General features: G+C 36.0%; 3 protein-coding genes across 3 annotated transcripts; all 3 read left to right on the forward strand.

The window, feature by feature from the left end:
• The first annotated feature begins 279 nt into the window (after positions 1 to 279).
• Positions 280 to 11572, forward strand: LOC123665980 (adenosine 5'-monophosphoramidase HINT3-like). The gene is made up of 3 exons (XM_045600197.1): positions 280 to 561; positions 2596 to 2789; positions 11072 to 11572. Exons 1-3 carry the CDS (start codon positions 354 to 356, stop codon positions 11096 to 11098), a joined length of 429 nt encoding a protein of 142 aa, XP_045456153.1. The 5' UTR covers positions 280 to 353; the 3' UTR covers positions 11099 to 11572.
• A 1731-nt stretch (positions 11573 to 13303) lies between these two features.
• On the forward strand, positions 13304 to 14773 carry LOC123666175 (motile sperm domain-containing protein 2-like). The gene has a single exon (XM_045600376.1). The coding sequence runs from the start codon at positions 13385 to 13387 to the stop codon at positions 14723 to 14725; it is 1341 nt and encodes a 446-aa protein (XP_045456332.1). The 5' UTR covers positions 13304 to 13384; the 3' UTR covers positions 14726 to 14773.
• A 4170-nt stretch (positions 14774 to 18943) lies between these two features.
• On the forward strand, positions 18944 to 21279 carry LOC123666171 (motile sperm domain-containing protein 2-like). Its single transcript, XM_045600373.1, has one exon. The coding sequence runs from the start codon at positions 19060 to 19062 to the stop codon at positions 20419 to 20421; it is 1362 nt and encodes a 453-aa protein (XP_045456329.1). The 5' UTR covers positions 18944 to 19059; the 3' UTR covers positions 20422 to 21279.
• Positions 21280 to 22732: the final 1453 nt, after the last annotated feature.

The following is a 22732-nucleotide window of genomic DNA, read 5'->3' on the forward strand; positions in this document are numbered from 1 at the left end:
TCTAAAGATATCTTTAGCAGAAATAATTTAATGCCTGATTGTCTATACACCACAGAAGTATAAGTAGATCATTCTTTAATCTCACTTTGTTTAAAATTTTACCTAAATTCGTTATTGTTCACTTGAAATTAATTATTTCAATAATTTGGGTATCAGCTTTCTAATAAAATTCAGCTAATTTTTAAACATAAGAAATATATTAAAAAACCGAACTTTGACCATGCCAATGATGCCAATAGTAAAACACTGACATGGCTGTATGTCTACCAACATTCGCTATGAAACTAATAAATGTCAAAGTTACCCAAATCTCATTGTCAGTTTTACATACAAAACTTTATTCAATAAAAATTATGACTTCAAGAAATTCTAACGGCGAAAAATCTTCTTGTATCTTCTGTAACATAGTTAATAAATTAGAAAACACAGAAATCTTGTACGACGATGACGATGTTTGTGTGTTTCGGGATATTAAGCCAGCGAGCGATTACCACATATTGACTGTACCTAAACGACACATAGAAGATGCGAAAAACTTGCAAGCGGCAGATAAAGAACTTGGTATGTTTTTTATTAATTGTATATCTTATTTCTAATAGGAGTATGTTTGTATATGAGTGAAATTATAATTTGGATTTTACCTTAAGTTTATCTCAATAGAAACACCGCCTTTGTACTTAGTTAAGGTAAAATATTGTTATCTACTTTAGTGTAGTTCTAAATGTGCAAAAAAACTAATAAACAATAAATAAATCCCAGTAATCTTGCTCATGCAAGAGGCAGAGTAATAGTCTGAGCCTTCCCTCGAATAATAAATAACAATTGTTAGGGCCTGTGTAGATAACGCTTTTTTCGGATAACCTACAAATAGGCTTTGACAGAGAGAGGTCGAATAGGCCTGTTTCTCCTCAACTAATAAACTGCAACTTTAAAAAATGTAAAATTCAATGGTAAATGTAAATTTCATTGGTAAAGAAGAATAATGAATCAAAAAATTTAACTGTCGGATATTGTCATCCGTCAAGTAGCTTTATTCACACCTGGTGAAACAGGCCCTTAGATTCACACTTGTGAATAAGACACAGTTTTGTTTAATTGTAAAAAAAATTGACATAATATTTTTAACGTTAGATACATATTTTTTATACGCTACGCCAGGCAAATCAATTTGTTTGCACAAATTATTTATTAAGAGTCTACTTTAAGCTACTAGCAAGATACAACAAGTGTATCGTGCCAAGCCAGAGCCAAGACTGCCTAAACGGCGGTTGCACTGTTCGTTTTATACACGTCAGAATAACTCGAGTAATATAATGAATGAGGATAGATGAATATCGAACGATGTGCTAGGTGGCGTGATCATTGCATTTGTTATTTATAAGTTCCTTTCTAATTGCCTACAACAGCGCTAGTGCCGACATATATTTTATTTTCTTATTCCATTTTATCTAATCTATATTTATTTATTTTCCCTACCCACGCTTGCTCATCTGTGTTTATGATTGTTCCGCCTATTGTAATATGATGGTATAGTTCGCGTCATGTAAAAAGAACGCTGGCCTTCAAGCTGCGCAAGCACTCTTGCAGTCTGGTGGTATGAGGTAGGGGGCAGGGCGTGTGTATCATGCACCGCATGCTTGCCGGTGTGCTATTGGTTGGATAGTTCGACGTCGACTCAAAATACTATCGTGAACAAAAGTTTTAAATTACGAAATAGTTTTACATAGAGTAGTGAGAAAAATTTAGAGTAGTGAGAAAAATTATTTAAGTAAAAAGAACCCAGGCTGTCAAGATGCGCGAAGGCGATTTACAGTGTTGCCACTTGCCAACTCTTGAAAGAACTTTTCCCTATGAACAATTTTTTTGGAACAGTCTTATTTGGTAAACAAACCCCTGTCAATTGTAATTCACATTTTTTCCACATTCATCACTCACTTTCACAACACAAATAGCTTACGGACATTTGTAAAACTCCATTGACTACTTATTTCACTAAAAACTAATATCAATTTATCATTTTAAGCATATAAAAACTATTACAATACGAATTTCGAGAGTAAAGATAATTAATATATTTGAATATGACATTTCAATAACAAAAACTTTGTTATTGCTTTTGTTAAAAAAAAAAAATTTAATTTTGTAAAGTAATAATTATTATACTTATTTAATGCGAATTATTCGCACAGGTATTTCTAGTATTTTTTAATGTATCTACCAATAACCATTATACGAAGCCGCGAGTGAGTCTAATTAAAAAATAAAACAGCACTACTTTCGTGCGCGAGTATATACCCATGCGTAAACACACCCCTCCAGTTCTTTCAACGTTCTTTTTACATGACGCAAGTTATATATATATTTAAAAAACTTTAGTAAATAGTTTTACTAGCTTAAAAAAATTTTAAGATATACCCAATAGGCTATTATTATCACAATAATACTCGAGTGCAGTATTATTTAGCTCTGATGTCCTTTAAGGTTTTAGTGCTTACCCAGTCATGCTGCTCCACATTTTAAGCAGGATAGATCCGGCTATTCCCAGACTCAATAATATATACTGCGTCTTTTAATATACTTTTTAAATGTTTACAGTGGAAAAAATGCTAGCCATAGCAAAGGAAATGTTACAGAAGAACAACCTGTCTCTCGAAGACGCTAGGTTCGGTTACCACTGGCCTCCGTTCAGGAGCGTCAAACATCTACACTTGCATACAATAGCGCCAGAATCAAAAATGGGCTTAATAGGAAGAATAATATTTAAGAAAGATTCATATTGGTTCGTTTCGGTAAGTGAGATGTTTGTACTATATGTCTTGTTTAAATTTTTAATCTATCACGATCATGCTCGTCGATCATTTAATCTGTGTACGCAAATGAATCTGGTTCGCTTAAATGATGATGAAATATCTATGCGTACAATCTGGATCAAGTATGAATATATACTCGCCGGTAATTAACGGTACACGCTTAGAATATAGACCAAGAGATATGCACAAGCACAACTCACCTTGCGCAGCAGGAACGGAAGACGGAGTGGTTCTCGTTGGCTTTGTTGCGACTAAAAGGATCTATGCTGGCCAGCCACGGTTTTCTGCATTAATCGTCCACAAATCATGCCACACACAAACTTTCGCAAGATGCAGTATTCGGAACAGTGAAGCTTTTTTGATTTCAACGGAAGCAATAGCGATGCGTACGGTTAGATGACAGCTGTTCTTGTTCTTGGCCGCCGCGGGCGCTGCTTTCTTTGGGAGGTTGGCTTGCGCATGCGCGCCGGTGATCCGGGCGCTCTCATTGGTCAAATAACAAGCGTGTACCGTTTAAAATGAAATTAAGACATTTCATTGGTTAAGTAAACGAGCGCGCGGAAAGTTAAAAATTATAAACATTTGCACGTTAAAAACGGAACATTCCGCCCACCAAAATACCAATGGGATTTTCCCGAAATTTGATTGAAAAAAGGTAATAAATTAAACTACGTTTGACTTACGATACTAATCTTAAAATTAAGAAACTAAACTACGTTTGTTAAGAAATATTGTTATTCGGTTGGCAGAGGGCACAATTTAACTAAAGGTCTCTTAATTATGTGATCTCTAGTTTTTAAAGTAGCTACTCGAATCACTCCATCAGGCCCAGGGTGTAAGGAGACTACTCGTCCTAATGCCCATTGGAGTGGAGGTCGATTATCATCCTTAATAAGCACGATCGAATTTACGGTTAATTGTTTTGAGTCCTTAGTCCATTTTGCCCGCTGAGTTAACGCGTGTAGATATTCGTGTCTCCAACGTTTCCAAAATTGCTGTTGGAACGATTGAATCAGTTGCCATCGGCTTAGACGATTAAGATTAACATTAGAGTAATCTGGATCGGGAACCGCCGTAAGAGGTTCCAGCGTCAAGAAATGACCAGGTGTAAGAACGTTCAAATCGTTAGGGTCAGAGCTTAATGGATACAAGGGTCTGGAGTTTAAAATCGATTCGATTTGAGTGAAGAGCGTGGTAAGCTCCTCGAAGGTTAGAGTTTGATCACCAACAATCCGATATAAATGACTTTTCGCGGCTTTCACTTGAATTTCCCATACTCCACCGAAGTGTGGAGAAGATGGGGGGTTACGTTTAAATGCAATCCGTTCTGAGTTCGTTGCTTGCTCCATGCATGATGCGAGTTGCGAGGCTGCACCGACGAAGTTTGTGCCGCAATCTGAATGTATGACGTTACAACGGCCCCGACGGGAGACAAAACGACGCAACGCAGCGATGAAACCGTCAGTCGATAAAGTGGACACTACTTCAAGGTGAACAGCTTTGGTGCTCAGACAGACGAATAAACATAAGTAAGCCTTATCGATTTTAGCACCGCGATGGATACCCAGTTTGATCCGGAAGGGACCCGCAAAATCCACCCCAACTTGAGAGAACGCTTTTGCCTGGTTGACGCGGAAGGCGGGAAGGTCGCTCATAAGCGGTTGCAATGGTTGAGGACGGAGACGAAAGCATCGTATACACTTCGAGAGGTGTTGACGCACGGCACGCTTAGCCGCCAGAATCCAGAACTGCTGTAAGATCAGGTAGTGCGTGGTGTTCAGACCGGGATGAAGATTCTTCCGATGAATGGATTCGATTACTGCTGTGGTAAGCACACATTTCCTGGGCAGCAATGCCGGGTGCTTGTGTTCGAATTCAAGACCAGAGCGAGCCAGCCGTCCGCCCACCCTGAGAATACCTTGATCATCCAGGAAAGGATTTAGCTTACGGAAGTTGCGAGGCAATTGTTTTTGCAACCTCAGATTTGATATAACGTCAAAGAAAAAACGGTTCTGGAAATGTTTGACGATCATCAGGAGAGCACGATGACATTCAACGTCCGTCACGACAAGACTCTCAGGTCGTGGACCATCAACGCACGAGTTAACGCGAAATCTACGGATATACGCTAAGATCCGACAAATTTTATCCAGGGATGAATACTTCTCGAACAGGTGATCAATTATGGACGTTTTCGAAGTGGTCTCGGTTTCATTAGCGATGAGAACTGTACTACGTTGTTCGGGAATTACAACGTCCTCCTGCGTCTGACATTTAGATATGTCTGTTGGCCATTCAGACTGCGGTTGAGAGAGCCACTCGGGGCCCGCCCACCATAGCGTGTTGGTTAATAGTTCCGTTGGCAGCTGTCCTCGAGAGCAAATGTCAGCTGGATTGGTCGCAGAGGGCACATGCCTCCAACATTCGGTAGGAACTGTGTCCTGGATGTGACTGACACGATTTGCGACAAAAGTTACCCATCGCGAAGAAGGGGACCGCAGCCAAGCTAAGGCTACGGTGGAATTGCTCCACAGATAAGTGTTGTGGATGGGAATCCGCAATGTCTCCTTGACGAATTTCATAAGGTCGGCTAGTAGAACCGCAGCACACAGCTCCAACCGTGGCAACGACTGCCTCTTCAAAGGCGCAACGCGAGCTCGTGCACAAACAAGGAAGAGGCGAATGGAACCGTCAGATTCGGTAACACGTAGATAAATGACGGCGCCGTACGCAAGTTCAGAGCTGTCACAGAACCCATGCAGTTGATACGATCGAGCGCCTTCGATAACGAACCCGCGAGGAACCTTAAGTTCTCTGATTTGTGGAAGTTGTTGAGAAAAGTTCGTCCATTGTGCAACAATTTCCGGTGGGGGAGTATCATCCCATGAAACGCCGAGGATCCAAAGTTTTTGGATTAAGCACTTGGCTTGAATTATTAGAGGCGACAGAAATCCCAAAGGATCGAAGACCCTGGCTACCTCACTCAGAATCGTTCGCTTGGTACAAGGTTGATTTGACGGTTGGACGTTAAAAACAAATGAGTCTGAGCCAGGCTCCCATTTCAGCCCAAGAACTTTCACGGTTGTGTCTTCGGCTTGGTTAAAAGTAATAGCTTCCGAAAGACACGCTTCTGAGGGAAGGTCACTTAGAAGCTCAGGTCGATTGCTCACCCATTTGCGTAGCTCAAAGCGCCCGCGAGCGAGAAGAGCGATGACTTGCGATTTGATATCGCAGGCATCTTCCAGCGTTGAACTTCCGGTTACGATGTCATCGATATAAATATCGGAAGTTAAAACGGCTTTAGCCTTAGGGTAATGATGACCCTCGTCATTGGCCAGCTGCTGGATGGTGCGACATGCCAGAAACGGGGAAGAAGATACTCCGTAGGTGACGGTATTTAAAATGTATTCTTGGAGAGGCTCATCTGGGTGAGCCCGCCAGAAAATGCGCTGGTACTCACGGTGATGAGGAGCTACGTTAATTTGGCGGTACATTTGGCGCACATCCGCCATAAAGACGACTTTGTGTTCCCGGTAATGGAGAAGAATCTCCACAATGTTGGATTGCAACTTTGGACCTACAAGTTGCGAATCGTTAAGCGATTTTGAATTCGCGTCCTTAGCAGAGGCATCGAACACCACGCGGAGTTTCGTCGTGGAGCTGTCGGGACGCAAGACGCAGTGGTGCGGTATGTAGTACTTGCCTAAGCCCATGTGCTTAGCAGGTACCAGAGTCATGTGACCACTTTCGATGTAGTCAGTCATGAAATCGGTGTACTGTTGTTTTAACAATTGATCACGAGACAACCGCTTCTCGATGGCATGGAAGCGCCGTAAGGCTATCGCTCGAGAGCCTTCAAAAAGAGGCTCCGAGTTGTTCTTGAAAGGAAGAACGACGTGATACCTTCCGGTCTCGTCACGGTAGTGGTCATGAGTGAAAATATTTTCACAAACTTGCTCATCTGGGGTTAATCGAGAAGATTGTGGAACGTTATCGATTTCCCAGAAACGCTGAACTATTTTATTTAAGCTCTCGTCCATGCTAGGAGGTGCTAATCCCATCAAACATGAAGGAGAGGATGCGAGTCGCGACTTCCCTAGGAGAAGCCATCCGAAAACTGAATTCAGTGCTTGCGGTCGAGACCCATTACCCTTCAAACGCTGCTCGAGCAACGATTCAGCGAAAACGTCGGCATTTAACAAGACGTCGATTGGACCAGGGATGTCAAAACCAGGATCTGCTAACGGTAATGTCTTGACATCATTCCATCCATCCGTATTGAGTCTTGCGATGGGTTGATCTCCGCAGATGTTCGGTATGACGAGCATCTCGAGATGAAATTTAACGTTGTCATTAGTGCCGAGGTCGCACGTCACGACGCCATTGACTGAGGCAGGAGCACCCCCCAAGCCATGTACCTCGGCGCAGACGGCTCTAGGCTTGAGCCCAAGTCGCTTAGCGGCGTGTGCTGTCAGAAAATTATTTTGACTACCCGTGTCAAACAACGCTCGGAACGTATGAAATTCACCACATGTGTCACGAAGTTGAACCATGGCTGTGGCCAGTAACACGGTCGTGTTCGCGGACGGGTAAGATGAGGTAAAAGATTTCTTAGCAACTAGGGCTACCGATTGTGAGTGATCGCGCGCGGTGTTAGGGTCGTTCCACACTTGGTCTCGATGTAGTAGAGTGTGATGTTTACGATGACATTTTCGACACGAAAATATCGATGTGCACTCTCGCACAGAGTGAGACGAGTTGAGACAATTGTAGCACCATTTCCGTTCGCCAGCTACAGCCATGCGCTCGTCCCCGGATTTAGACAAGAAATCTTTACAAGCCGTTATGTGGTGTTCTGCACTGCAGTATGAACACTTACGAATAAGTTTGGAGGTTGTCGCAACACGAGTTGGTTTGCCCTCTTGTTTGACACCAACCTTCTTCTTAGACATGTCGACGGTGGGGGCGACAAGCGAATGCTCAACGGTGGGGGCGACAAGCGAATGCGTGACGGTAGGTCGCTTCGATTTTTGAAAGGCACCTGATGCTTCCTTGCTAACTTGTGAAGTTTTAGTAGTAACGGCGGAGAAGTGCGTGTCGCGTATCAGCGCTTCACTCTTAGAGTGTAAAAACGCCCTTATATGTTGATATTGTGGCAGCTCGATGTCGATGTGCCTTTCCTCAAACTCGCGTCTCAGTTTAGTATCTAGTTTTGACAAAATATTGTAACAAAGCACGAAGTCCCAGTGCTCGGTAGGTAACTTCAACTTTTTCAAAATAGTCAAGTTTTCATCTATTGTATTTAACGCATGTCGGAAATCTTGAGCTTGTGAAGTTTTGAAATTTACTTCCAAAATATCGCGCCAGCACGCAAATGCCAATTCACGTTTATCCTCATAGCGGGACTTGAGAGCATCATATGCACTTATATAATGTTCACCAGCGACCGGAAACGTTCTAATTAACGATAACGCATCACCCCGCAACACCGACACCAAATAATGAAATTTCTCGATATCACTCAGAATTGTTGATTGATGAATCAACGCATCATAAGTCGCGATAAATTCAGGCCATTCCTTGATAGCACCAGAAAATACCGGAAGTGAAATTTTCGGTAAACGCATATTGCTCTGCGCACCCATGAACGAATCACGCCTCGCATTATTTAATTCTTGCGACGAACCCTGTTGATATTTACGTTGAATTGCAACGACCCGAAAGTACATTTCATCGAAATTCTCCTGGATCTCGGTATCTACATCATCGGCTTCCTCGTTTAAAAGGTCCAAAATGATGAAGTGTGCCTCTTGAAAACTATCCGCGATGTTTTTTATTTCCTGACAATATGAGAGAAATAACTCGGTCTGTGATGCATCGGTTTCGATTAACTTCCCCACGTCGAGAGCCTTCGTAATACGATTATACGCGATCGTTCGTTTACGTCGCAAACTAGGCAAATTACTAACAGTATAATTCGTCTCGGTACACCGTTTGAATCCAGGTTTAGATTTACGTCGTGCCACGTAAGACATCGTTAATGATTAAACAATAAACAATTTTCACTGAATTCAAAACGCCCTTTATTAAAACTAAACGGTTATTGAGAATATTATACTATATTAGCTGAGCCTGCAACTTCGTTAAGGTGGAGAAAAAAAATAATAATAATATTTTAGTTTGCAAAATTACCAAATAAATAAATAAATTTCTAAAGTAAAAATAGCCTAAGTTATTCCTTATTACATTAGTTATATACCAGTGAAAATCCCATTAAAATCGGTCCAGCCGTTTAAGAGATTTCCAATTTTATTTATTTATATAGATTATTCAAATAACAACAATCACGCTATCCGTGGTCGTAGGTAAGCAACAATCATCGATGGTCGTAGTTAAAGCGACAACTATAATATTAAACACCTTACACAAGGTTATTAACTAAAATGAACCTTATTACAACTCAGAACGGTTTGCTATATATATTTAGGAATAAAATTATTTTTTATAAACTGATAATAAGTATAAGTTTTATTTTTACTTTATATATGTAGTTAACGTTAATATCAATACAATGCAACAAGATATTTTACTTATAGTGTTAAAGTTAAAATGAAGTTATTTATAAAATTTATTTATTACGGTATGTTGGGCGATCGACGTAACTAGTCGTGTAGTATTCAACTTAACACAGAAATTAAGGTACGATATAATTTGCAATATTGTTATTGCAAATGGTAAAAACGGTAAATAATTTTGTGTCAATTGATAATAAACGACTCGATGTTCTAGGTATCGCGAGCTAGGAGATCGCGATCGGTTAGAACGGTAAGTAAGCGGTAAGAAAAAATTAAATTTTTGACGGTAGATATATGTGTGCGTTAGCGGACAGAATGGAACAAAGAATTGTTTCGCAATTGTTAAATATTTTTACGTTATGGTATGTTTATGATTTATGTAAGTACAGTAAACGATAGAAAAATGTTATTTTCGTTACAATCACGAACTTAAACTGGTATTTTGGCTGACCGAATATATCCAAAAGTCCCGGGTTTCGGCACCAAAAAAGATGTACGCAAATGAATCTGGTTCGCTTAAATGATGATGAAATATCTATGCGTACAATCTGGATCAAGTATGAATATATACTCGCCGGTAATTAACGGTACACGCTTAGAATATAGACCAAGAGATATGCACAAGCACAACTCACCTTGCGCAGCAGGAACGGAAGACGGAGTGGTTCTCGTTGGCTTTGTTGCGACTAAAAGGATCTATGCTGGCCAGCTACGGTTTTCTGCATTAATCGTCCACAAATCATGCCACACACAAACTTTCGCAAGATGCAGTATTCGGAACAGTGAAGCTTTTTTGATTTCAACGGAAGCAATAGCGATGCGTACGGTTAGATGACAGCTGTTCTTGTTCTTGGCCGCCGCGGGCGCTGCTTTCTTTGGGAGGTTGGCTTGCGCATGCGCGCCGGTGATCCGGGCGCTCTCATTGGTCAAATAACAAGCGTGTACCGTTTAAAATGAAATTAAGACATTTCATTGGTTAAGTAAACGAGCGCGCGGAAAGTTAAAAATTATAAACATTTGCACGTTAAAAACGGAACAATCTGTAACATCTCATGTAGGAGAAGAATTGTAGTTTCATCCACACACTGCTAAAGCTAAAGAGTGTTTGTTTGTTTGAAAGCGCTATTTATAGGAAATACTGGTTGAAATTATGTCTTCAGAAGTAAACTTTTTTATTATTATTGACATTTATGTTCAACATTATAGGGAAATATGTAGTATTTTGTTACAATTGGATAATATAACACAATTTTCTTTTAAAAGAATAACTGTGGATGTCCTCGCTGAACTTTCCCTGCAGTATCTATATTTTGAATCATGATAGCTTGACATTTAACTGTAATTAGTTAATTAAACAAATATAATTTTAATTTGCGAAATATCGACTCAACAATGCTTTTGAATCCTACTTAGAGTAATTTTTGATTTTGAATGACTACTAAAAACTTATATATTTTATATATTTTTATTCTGAACAAAATTATTATCTGATTGATCAATATGCGCAAAGCGATCCTCACTCTGTCGCCTAGTGCTCAATATCCGTGCTAATACTTTTACCACCATCCTAATGATACCAAATCTTTAGAGAAATGGAAATATTCCAAAAATAACTATCTTTATTATATATATATATATATATATATATATATATATATATATACTATAACTTTCTTTTTTTTTCAGCCGGATTATGTTGCTTCAAGACTATGAAACTGAAAACTTCTCTCAACTAATTTTACAGATATACCAGGCTTAAAAAAATTCTGTAAAAATATTGGTTTGTAGTTCCTTTTTATGTCACTTATGGCGCTGCTGTCGGTATTAATTATATTATTTAAATTTTTGCTTATGTGGGATTTACTGCTATTGTCATTCTGAACATCCGATATTTTGTTGAAATTGCAGACGTAGTCACGGTCGACAAAATGTCAATCGCGGTGAGTTAAATATACGATGATGGACTGTGAAAGCTTATAAAATAATATTTCTTATATTATTGTAATTAAGTTGAAGATTTTAGCTGTTAGACTGAGCTGTCTTCAAGTATCAGTCTGTATTGAATATATTATTCCGTTAGTACTTTTGTAGAATCGTTTTAATGTATAAAAGGATTAGTTTTATGATTGGGACTTATATGAAACAACTTCTGCTTCCTGAGAAAAAAATAAAACAAAGTCAATGTGATGTGTTTATTGTTTATTTAAATTAAGATACTATGAAAACATGATTTTAAGAATCAGTTGCATAAAAATTGTATACATAAAGATTTACTGCGGTAGGGGACAGCAGGAAATTTCCTGTTCGAAAAATGGAGCAGCCCAACTGGGGTAGTCTCGACCTTACAGAAGATCACAGCTAAATTATACTGCTTTCAAGCAGCGTTGTGTTCCTGTTGGTGAGTAAGGTGACCAGAGCTCCTGAGGGGAATTGGAGGGTAGGGTCGACAACGTGCTTGCGCGATGCTTCTGGTGTTGCAGGTGGCTATAGGCTACGGTAATCACTTACTATCATCGTTAAACCGTAAGCTTGTTTGCCGACTTATTTATATAAAAAATTTAAAAAAAAATACAAAAATTAACGTAAATGTTTTTCTTTTTTTTTTTTGATACACAAATATAATTATGACACAAAAGAATTTAGAAAGAAGGGTTGATTGTTTTGTAAATTTTATTGTGTATGAAAAGAAATAAATGCTGTTAAAAAAAGATTGGGTTTTTATTTTTATGCTTCGATTATTATAATTTTTATTTCTCTTAAATCGTCCATTCTACTTTCAGAATATAAGATTAAGTAGGCATCAATTACGCAAAGTTGAGAAAAAAGAACGATTTCAATATTAATAAGATAAGATTAAAGTATAATCCATATGCAACATACATTAATTATTCCTTTTTATTCAACTATCCACGTCATTAACGATTTTATCAAAATTAGTATTTGTGTTAATCATTTATTCTACATTTCAATTGTACTTATTATTTATTACACAATTTTTAATATTAATGTGCGTTGGGGTAACATCGACGCTTGGATAAAATCGTAATGATCAAATATTCAACTTATTTTTGGCTGTATAATAACAACCAACCGTCTTTTTCTTACAATCTAAAATATTGCGGGGGGGGCTTGTTGGCCACATTGTCATGAAACTCATAAAAATATCATAATTTTTACAGGCACGCAAAACTGTGTCGTAGCGTGTGGGGTGTCAGGGGACAATGGCCCCGGGCGGCATACGAAAAGCATGGCAAAATCACCATGATTTTTCTCAATTTATAAAAAAAAATTTAATCCGCGAAAATAAATTTCCCTAATGTAACACATAAAAATACAGTTACTTTATTGCAGTTGGTTAAAAAACATAAAGAAAATTATTGTGCTTGCAATGAGTGGGTTAAATTAATTTGGTAATTTTTTCTTAAATGGATTGGTAGCCGTGGCAAATTTTCGCTGGGGTCTGGGCAGCAAAAACTCACGCTACACCATTGATACAAAGCAAAACATATTGAGTAACTATATCATCCATTTGCACTAATGATCATGAATAAAATTTTAATCAAATTAAGAGAAAAAGTTAGATTTTGCAACAACTTGCAACTATTCGAAAAACTATCCGGTGATACCCCAACGTACTTTACTGATAATAACAAGATAAACAAGATTAGTATAGCTTAGTCACAACATTGAGTCATGAGCACAACTGATAAATTGATAATATTAGAGATAGCCTAGTTATTCAAGTCAGTTTCCAAATTCCGTTGTTAATTCTGAAAGCAATTTGTTAGAAAATTAATTCATAATTCTGCTCTCTAGGATTAAATTAATACGACAATTTTATCTAGATGCATATTGCATATTAATGAACATCTGTGATACATTGTCAAAATCACGCGAAGTTGCAGTGTGACAGTTTTAAGTTTTGAACTTTAAAACTTTTATATAAATTTGTGTTACTTGTAGTTTTATTTTAGAATTATGCAGTAATACGTGTTAAAAATGGCGAAAATTGCAGAAATAAGATCACTGTTCGAAGCAAAAGTTAAAGAAGGCATCCCCGACCCGCCCGGGGAGTTCGATCCGCGAGATTTAGAACGTGTGAAAAGTGATAAATATTTGTATCGTGTACTTGAACACTGCCAGAATAATGTGCAGCTGGCTGCCCAAATGTTATTCGACATCATGGTTTGGAGAAAAATCTTAAAAGTCAATGATATTACTGAAGACACAGTGAATACTGATTACTTAAAAGAAGGTATATTCTTCACGCACGGCAGAGATATTGATAGCTGCTTATTGTTTATTTTAAAATCGAAACTTTATATAAAAGGTCAGAAAAATATCGATGATATAAAAAAGATTGTTATTTATTGGTTAGAACGAATAGAACGGGAGGAAGACGGTAAGAGGATGACATTATTCTTTGATATGGATGGCTGCGGTTTGAATAATATGGATGTTGAAGTTATTATGTATATGATTACCTTACTGAAGAGCTACTATCCTTTATTAGTTAATTATATTATAGTTTTCCAACTACCCTGGATGTTGTCGGCCGGTTTTAAAATTATAAAAGGTCTGCTTCCCGCTGCAGCAATAGAGAGGCTCAGAATGGTTAATAAAAATAATTTAAAAGATTTAGTCGCACCCGAACAAGCATTGATATGTTGGGGTGGGAAAAATGATTATGTGTTTAAATTCATACCGGAAAATCGAGTAAACATGGATAAGAGTGCCAAAAATGTAACGTTTGCAGATAACGACAGTAAACACTCTCCCGGAGAAATGCTCAGTCTAAATCCTGGTAAAATACTAATATTTAAATCTGAAAGTGATAGAATATCAGCACAATTGACTATCATGAATATGGACGAGAGTGCAATTTCGTTTAAAATTAAAACGACCGCTCCGGAAAAGTATACAGTCAAACCTAGCTCTGGTATCCTGGCCAGTAAGATGTCACAGACAATACACATAATTGTCAGTTCTGGTTTTCATATAAGTTCTGTGGTTAACGATAGATTTCTAGTTTCATCAATGCAAGTTCCGAATACGAATTTATCAAAGAAAGATTTGAGTAAACTCTGGAAAGAAGCTGGTACTAAAGCCGATGAGTATAAACTAAAATGTTCCTGTATAGATACCACAGAAAATAAAAAACCAGAGGTGAGTAAGGATCCGGAGTCGGTAGTTTCTAAATTGAGTAGCCTACAGGAAAGTCATAACATGCTTGTGCAGAAATTGGATAAATTGAAAATGTACCAATTCATGACAGTTTTTTTAATTTTTGTTATAATTTTCTTAGGATACCTTGCCTTTAGGAATATAAATCATTGTTAATATAGAATAATTTTTTTATTACTAATGAAAATAAAAGAGATACAAAAACACTAAAAAAAAATTCCACCCTCCAATATATAAAATATCAAGAGAATTATCAGAGATGTGAGGGAAAAGAAATAAAGAGTTAAAAAACGCTCTGGTCTGTATTAAAAGTAAAAAAAAATTTATGCTTGCCGTTTTTTTGGTTATTTTATCAAATATCACAGAAGTTTACTAAGCAAAAGACTGCCACTCGAAAAAAAAAAATTAATACAAATACTAATATTTATATAATTTTTTCATCACAATATAGCATTCTATATTATTATTGTTATATTAGAAACTAACTTTTACCTGGGATTTTACTTGATTATTGATTTAATATTTCACTGCAATTTCTTACACAGTAATGACCAAACTTCAAGATAGTTTATCAAGAAGAAACTTAAAATCACAACTGTGAAAAACGCATTGAAATTTCATAGACCAAATTATGGGTGACACCAGAACACTTACATTGTTTTGTCATGTAAACTTATGACTGTTTTTTGCAAATACATTTTGCCTACTTCAAGTCATTCCATATACTGCCCTGCTTAAGTACAAGGCAGTGAAGAATAAAAATTTAAATTGAGAAAATTGTGTTCAAAGTTTTGCATTTGTTACTATCTAAGTGGTTGTTATTATAGACATCTGATGCTAATTACTTATAGTTGGGAATATATCTGTCAACCGTCAGTTGAGCAGTGTTACCACACTGTTTATGCCCTGATTGTTCGCATATATAAAGAAAGAGGCCTATGCCCAGGGATGGAGGTGGGATCTTATAGGCTGATAATTATAGGCTGAATTAATCAATCAATAAAATAAATGATATTGTAATAATAATATATGTTCAATGATATATTTTACAATAATAAAGCAAATATAGTATTGTCAAAATTTTATAAAATCAGTAAAAAAAGGCACCGCCATTAACCTAATCAGGGCAGTATAGCTACTTAAATTATATTATTTATTATTTTACTTAGTATTATGCTTTTAAAGAGATTTATTTAATGTATTAATGGGTGTATAGAGTTTAGAACATGTTTATATACTTAATTTATAATCATATTGTACTGTTCCTTTAAGTATATTAGTTTAAACAAAACAGTGCCTCATCATTATCACTCAGTTTAGCCAAGCCTTAGCCATCTTTGACTAATTAAATCAAAGTAAATGGGAACACCGTGTTCATATTTACCATTTGAAGTAAAGGCTCACTTAAGCCTTCAGATAGGTAAAAACGAAATCACAGCTAAATAATTACTGGTCTCAATTATTTTTGGGTTTCTGTTTGAGTAAGGTAGAGAGCTCCTGGGGAGGGTCGAGGGGTAGGGTCAGTAATGCTCTAGCAATCATGTCTGGTGTTACAGGTGTCTGTAGGCTACTGTGACTGCTCACAACCGGGTAGACTGTACACTTGTTTGTCGAGCTATCTCATTAACAACGATTCTGGTTTACTAGAATTTAATTAGTCAAGGGGCTTGGCTGAGTAACTGATGAGTTGGTATTTTCTTGTGAAAAGATAGTAATAATGGATTAGTTAAATGAATAAAAAAGACTTGTTATGAGTTTTAACTATTTATTGTATTAAGGAAAATCATATGTATAATATTAATTATGAATGGTATATATTTAACCATTTATAAAATATTTTTGCTTACAAATGGGTAGGGGGATAATTATAAGTGATGTAACAATATTTGACCAAAGGGGGTTTTGCCGATTCTGAAATAAAATGTAATTTTATTAAAGTGCTATAACAAAAAAGTTTACTTTCAAATGTCGGTGGGATTGTAGGGAAATGATTTTTATTTTTAATTTTTTCGAAAATATTGTGACAGCAGAGATAAAAAAGTAAAGTTTTTTAAAACGTATTTTATGAATGGTATCTAAATATTAAATATATACTTAAAAAATGTTGTTGTAATTTTTAAAATGTTTATAGTAAATTTTTATAGAATTAAATTTATTAAAAAAAAACCTTTTTTATTTGACTTCGTTTTCCTTACCATTTCAATTTATTTATTTCTTTATTAGTTGTTTACAAATGTATTATAACATAACAATTTTTAAATTCGCTGCGCCAACGCGTTGATACAAAGAATGGTGAAAGAATGAAAAGAACATTTCAATGAAGGAATATAGATAGATAGATAGATAGATAGATACTCTTTATTGTACACAACAACAATCAACACAATAACATATTACAAATAAAAAAATAAAAATAAAACAGTGTACAAAGGCGGTCTTATCGCTAGAGTAGCGATCTCTTCCAGACAACCTTTGGGCATATAGGACACAGCGTAGTGAAAAATCGGAAGGGAAGTGTATACAGAGAAGTGACAATTAGTGTCACCTAGAACAATATCAACTATCGAGTACAAATACACATACATATACAGCACAATACATACATACATACATACATACAAACATATATATATACACAGACATACATACACATATATATACATACGCATAAAAATACTATACCTACATATAAACGAAATACATATAATATGAATAATAGCAATATAGTACAAGACTACAAGTCCATCCAGCCTGCTTTGTCGTGAGGTCCCTGGTTTGTGTAGGCGAAACATGATCACATGCTGTGTGTGCCGTGATTCACAGCACATAGGCTTCGATCTAGATACATTCCATTAAACAGCATTTGCTTCCTGATGAAGAGGATTGATTTACCATTGTGCACACTCACACTATTCTCACTATGTTTTGGTTGAATGTATGAAATGATATGAATGTAAACACCCGGAGAATAAAAGGCCTTCTACACGGTCGGGATCAACCGCCGACCATCGTGTCCTTGGTCGGGTTGATATATAATTGTGTTTGCTCGCAAACGAAAAAAAAACCGACTTCAATTACATCGACAAGTAATACAATGTAGATCGACGAAAAAATAGTCAAGCAACTACGCGTTATCAAAGATTACTCAAAAAATAGTTATCAGATCTCGATAAAATTTATATGTCACCACATAATAAACATCAGCTTTCGATTAAATTAAAAATTATCAAAATCGGTACACCCAGTAAAAAGTTATTACGGATTTTCGAGAGTTTCCCTCGATTTCTCTGGGATCCCATCATCAAATCCCGGTTTCCTTATCACGGTACCAAATTAGGGATATCCTCTTTCCAACAAAAAAAGAATTATCAAAATCGGTACATCCAGTAGAAAGTTATGCGGTATAATACAACGTAGGTCAACGAAAAAAGCGTCAAGTAAAAACGCATTATTAGATATAACTCGAAAAGTAGTTGTTAGATCTCAAATAAATTTAAATGGGACCAATTGGCACACACCACCTTTCGATTAAAACAAAATTTGTCGAAATCGGTCTACCCAGTCAAAAGTTCTGATGTAACATACATAAAAAAAAAAATACAGTCTAATTGAGAACCTCCTCCTTTTTTGGAAGTCGGTTAAAAAATGGACAGTGTGGAAAACGGTTGAGTCGACCAATATTTGCTTGATGTCAACGGCCTTGGTTCAAGCAGTATTGTGTTCTTCAAGCAGTATTGTGTTCCTGTTGGTGAGTAAGGTGACCAGAGTTCCTGGGGGGATTGGGGATTGGGTCGGTAACGCGCTTGCGATGCTTCTGGTGTTGCAGGCGTCTATAAGCTACGGTAATCGCTTACCATTAGGTGAGCCGTACGCTTGTTTGCCGACCTAATGACATAAAAAAAAAAAAAAAAAACGCATCTCATCAAAGAAGAACTGACAAGTTGAGTCAACCACCGACCGTGTAGAATGAATACAAAAATTGGTTGTCGGGATTGTGTGGTCGATCCCGACCGTGTAGAAGGCCTTTTAATTTGAATAGTGGGGGTGTTGCTCTTTGTGTGGGGGTAATTTGAATAGTGTGGAGGTAATTTGAATAGTATCCTGAATTCCTGACCTCACTGACTTCTGATGAGGCCAGAAATTTTTAAAAATTAATTGTAACGTATTTGAATAGACGTGGAATACTTAGCACGAACCGATGGAGTGCCATGAAGGTAACGTGGTCACTATGTGACTAAACATCATCTTTTCTCAATAAACTATTGAAATAACAAAAAATTGATTGTTTCTTTAAAATAATATCAAAATAAATATATAATTCGCTACTGAAGTTATTAATATTAACGTGAAAGGTAACGCAATTGCTTTAATTTACTGTCATCTAATGTTACAACAGACGTCAAGACTCAAGGTAGAATTAATATTGTTTTCAGTGCCGTTTCATTGATTTAGTATTTCCTACAGACAAGTGGACTCTTAAAACTACAAAAATGACAACCTCTGACCTACGGACGTTGTTTCAAGCGAAATTAAAAGAAAAACCCGATCACGATTTTCATCCTTTAGACTTAGAACGGGTAAAAGATGATAAATATTTAAAAAGAGTTCTGAAACACACTGAAAATGATCTTAAACAAGCTTGTGATATGTTATGGGATATATTTACTTGGCGGAAATCGGTTGGGGCAAACGAAATTAATGAAGGTACGATTTGTATGGAATACGTAAATGAAGGGATATTCTTTCCCCATGGAAGGGACATCGACGGGTGTTTGTTACTGATAATAAAGTCGAAAAAACATGTAAAAGGCGTTAAAGATTTTGAGGAACTCAAAAAAATAATTATTTATTGGTTCGATCGAATTGAAAGAGAGGAAAATGGTAATAAAGTTACATTGTTCTTTGACCTCGATGGATGTGGCCTCAGCAACGTCGACATGGACTTGACCAACTATTTGATATCGCTATTCAAAAGCTTCTATCCTAGTTTTTTGAACTACATAATCATTTTTCAAATGCCCTGGGTTATGTCAGCGGCTTTTAAGATTATTAAATCATTATTACCAGCCAGAGCTGTGGAGAAAATGAAATTTGTCAATAAAGATTCTTTAAATAGCTTAGTAACCCCTGAAAATGCATTGGAGTGTTGGGGCGGCACTGATAGCTATGAATTTGAATTTATTTCCGAAAGCCGTAGTGCTGAACACACACCAAAGAAAGTAACATTTGCTGAACAAGGTGACAGCCACTCTCCTGGTGAAATGCTACGACTCAATCCAAACAACTTGATTATATTTAAAACTGAAAACGAAGAAGTGACCGGCCAGTTTCTGATAACAAACATGGATGAGAGCGCTGTTTCATTCAAAATCCGGACGACATCTCCTGAGAAGTTTCGTGTGAGACCCAGCTCGGGTATATTAGCTTCTGGAGCAACGCAAACTGTAGTCATTGTCGTCCAACCAGGCTTCCAGCTACGTAACGTCATGAAAGACATGTTCTTAGTCATGTCGGTACAAATACCAAAGACAGATCTAACTCAGAAAGAAATAAGCGAGATCTGGCAGAACTCCTCAGGCAGTAAAGTCGACGAGTACAGATTGAAATGCCAGTTCCCCGTTAAAGACTTACCCAAGAACGGCAGCTTAGCTGAATCAAAGCATCAAGATAAACCTGATTCAATTGTAAACGCACTGAACAATCTTCAAATCAATTACGAAATACTACACGGTCAAGTCGATAAACTTAAGATGTATCAATTGCTAACAATGATTCTTACAGCGTTTACAGTTATTTTGGGCTATATGATTTACCAAAATACGAACGAAGATAAATACTGTGACCGCATCTAGCCTTTAAACATAGTGGTTGTTTACACCACTGTCGATATTGATGTCATCTTTTGTAGCTTGGTGATATTCTTATTGTTATTAAACACATTCATGTATGTTAGGTATTGTATTTTGATGCATATAATCGAAAGATTGCATATGGAGTAAAAAGTTTTTAGTTACCATTAGAAAATATTTTTATAATTAATAAAAGTGTCATGATATTTAATTTTAGATTTGCAATCTGTTTGGCTGTCATGTAAACAAACAGCTGAACGATTTTATATAACAATTATTGCTCTCATATTGCAATTTAAAAAAGTTGTAAGGCATGGTAAAATAGATGTATAATTATGATGTTTATCTAGTGTTACGCGGCTGTTGTATAAATGAGATGAGAGATTGCAATAATTTAACAATCATTGCTATACTATTGCAATTTAGAAGCAATTGCAATGCTTGCTAAATATATAAAGCTATTGCTACTAAACTGTTTCTGGTTCTAAAATAGCACCAATAATGCAAGGTGTATTCAACTACTGATGAACTATTGGTTTTGTGTGGTATGGTTAAGAGCAATCAATTGTGCGAAAATTGCACGATTGTCGCAAATTGCCATGAACTCGTCGTTTTAACAAAGGAAAGGAGAGGAGAGTACTGTTTTTAAATGTAAATAAGTATGGTTTTTTTAACATGGTCTACTCCTAAATGTTTTAAAGAATATGGTAAGAGAGTGAAATAGGGTATTATATTTATGGCATATGCATATCAACTAGAGTTTTGTGGTATTAAATTTTGGCAGGGACTTTTTGATTGTTAAATTTTTTATTATCTATTTATATGAAGTTATAAAATAAAGACAGTTTATAATAAAAACAATACTGTAATATTTCTGTTAAAATGTGCATTTAGTATGGAACACAGATTACATAAATCTAAATTTACTATTTTTTAATGTTAAATTATACATAGATTAATCATAGGCCAATTTTGTCACCTTTAACATGAATACTTCGATTTTATGTGTATGAAAAAATATATTAATATTAACCTGTTAGGGATTGGAATATAGTCTATTCGCTTTAAGTAAATAGTTTCTCATCGCTATCACTTAGCAACGTCTTTTTATCAATAAATTAATATGTATTAAATTAAAATGCCTGTCATAGTGGCTAACTTTAACTGACCAATTTTAATGTCGGTTCTTACAGAATAAAAATTAAGACAATTGAAAACTTTCAGAAAACGTAATAGTCTAAGATACGGACTAGACGTGATCGTCGCCCATCTGCTTATTGGATAAAAATTAAATCGCAGAGCGTACATAAGATTAAAAATATGTTAATACCCACAAAATATTGAAGTATTATCAGATTATTTATTATTATCATTTACTTTTCGATAAAACACCACATTTTTATTCGATATTACTTTTTTATCATTATTTCATACTATTTATATGTAATCTTTAAATTTTTAATGTTTTTGTTCCGAATTTAAAGCTTTAAATTGTTACTTTTTTTTAATTGTGTGTCAGCTCGACACGAATGCAGTTTACTCCTTAAGGAAGCATACCGTTTATAAATTAAATTAATAAAATGACAATAATTTAAAATAAAGTCTAAAATCATCGATTGACTCTTGCTTTTCCTATCGGTGCAGTAAATGTTTGTAATGTATTATATGTATATCTCACGTAAACTGCTAAAAAGCGCTGTACAACGTCATTCTCAGCCTCGCTGATCACTAAAGAGTTTTTTTTTTTTTTTTCATACTGCGGACCTTATATTGTTTCTTAGGGAGTTAACTTCACAAATTGTTTTTGGAATAAGAGGGTAAAAAAAGAATGTATTTATAATTTTTGTGTTATTGGATAATATTATTAAAAATGTTTTTCTTATTGATTTGTAGGAAGGTATTTACTATTTTTTTATACAACTAAGTCGACAAATAGCTCACCAGATAGTAAGTGGCCTATCTCAGTTAATGTAATACTCATACACATGACAAATGTTGTAATTATTTATGTAAATGTGTAAAAGGTACCTTAATGTTATACCAACGTGAACGTTATGGCTACTGCATTGCTAGCTACTTATCATAGTGGTAAGTTTAATAGCCTGGAACCTTCCATAGGAATAGTAGAAGTTTCCATCTTAGGAAAGAAGATGAGATTAGTCTGTTTTATTTGTTCGTGTTTTTTTTTTTAGGATAATTTTGTTTGACTTCTATGAATTTTTCATCTAAAGGAAGAATTTTTTTTAGAATCATTAAAAAAATTGTATAATCTCTCCAAGATTATGTAATAAATTTATCCTTCTTATAGCATATA

The sequence above is a fragment of the Melitaea cinxia genome, chromosome 25 (genome assembly GCF_905220565.1).
Source record: "Melitaea cinxia chromosome 25, ilMelCinx1.1, whole genome shotgun sequence".
In the NCBI taxonomy this organism is placed as follows: Eukaryota; Metazoa; Arthropoda; class Insecta; order Lepidoptera; family Nymphalidae; genus Melitaea; species Melitaea cinxia.

Coding starts and splice junctions, on each gene's coding strand:
- LOC123665980 (XM_045600197.1), top strand. CDS start 354: ATGACTTCAAGAAATTCTAACGGCGAAAAATCTTCTTGTATCTTCTGT. Junction 562..2,595: donor AGCGGCAGATAAAGAACTTG/GTATGTTTTTTA, acceptor AAATGTTTACAG/TGGAAAAAATGCTAGCCATA. Junction 2,790..11,071: donor ATTCATATTGGTTCGTTTCG/GTAAGTGAGATG, acceptor TTTTTTTTTCAG/CCGGATTATGTTGCTTCAAG.
- LOC123666171 (XM_045600373.1), top strand. CDS start 19,060: ATGACAACCTCTGACCTACGGACGTTGTTTCAAGCGAAATTAAAAGAA.
- LOC123666175 (XM_045600376.1), top strand. CDS start 13,385: ATGGCGAAAATTGCAGAAATAAGATCACTGTTCGAAGCAAAAGTTAAA.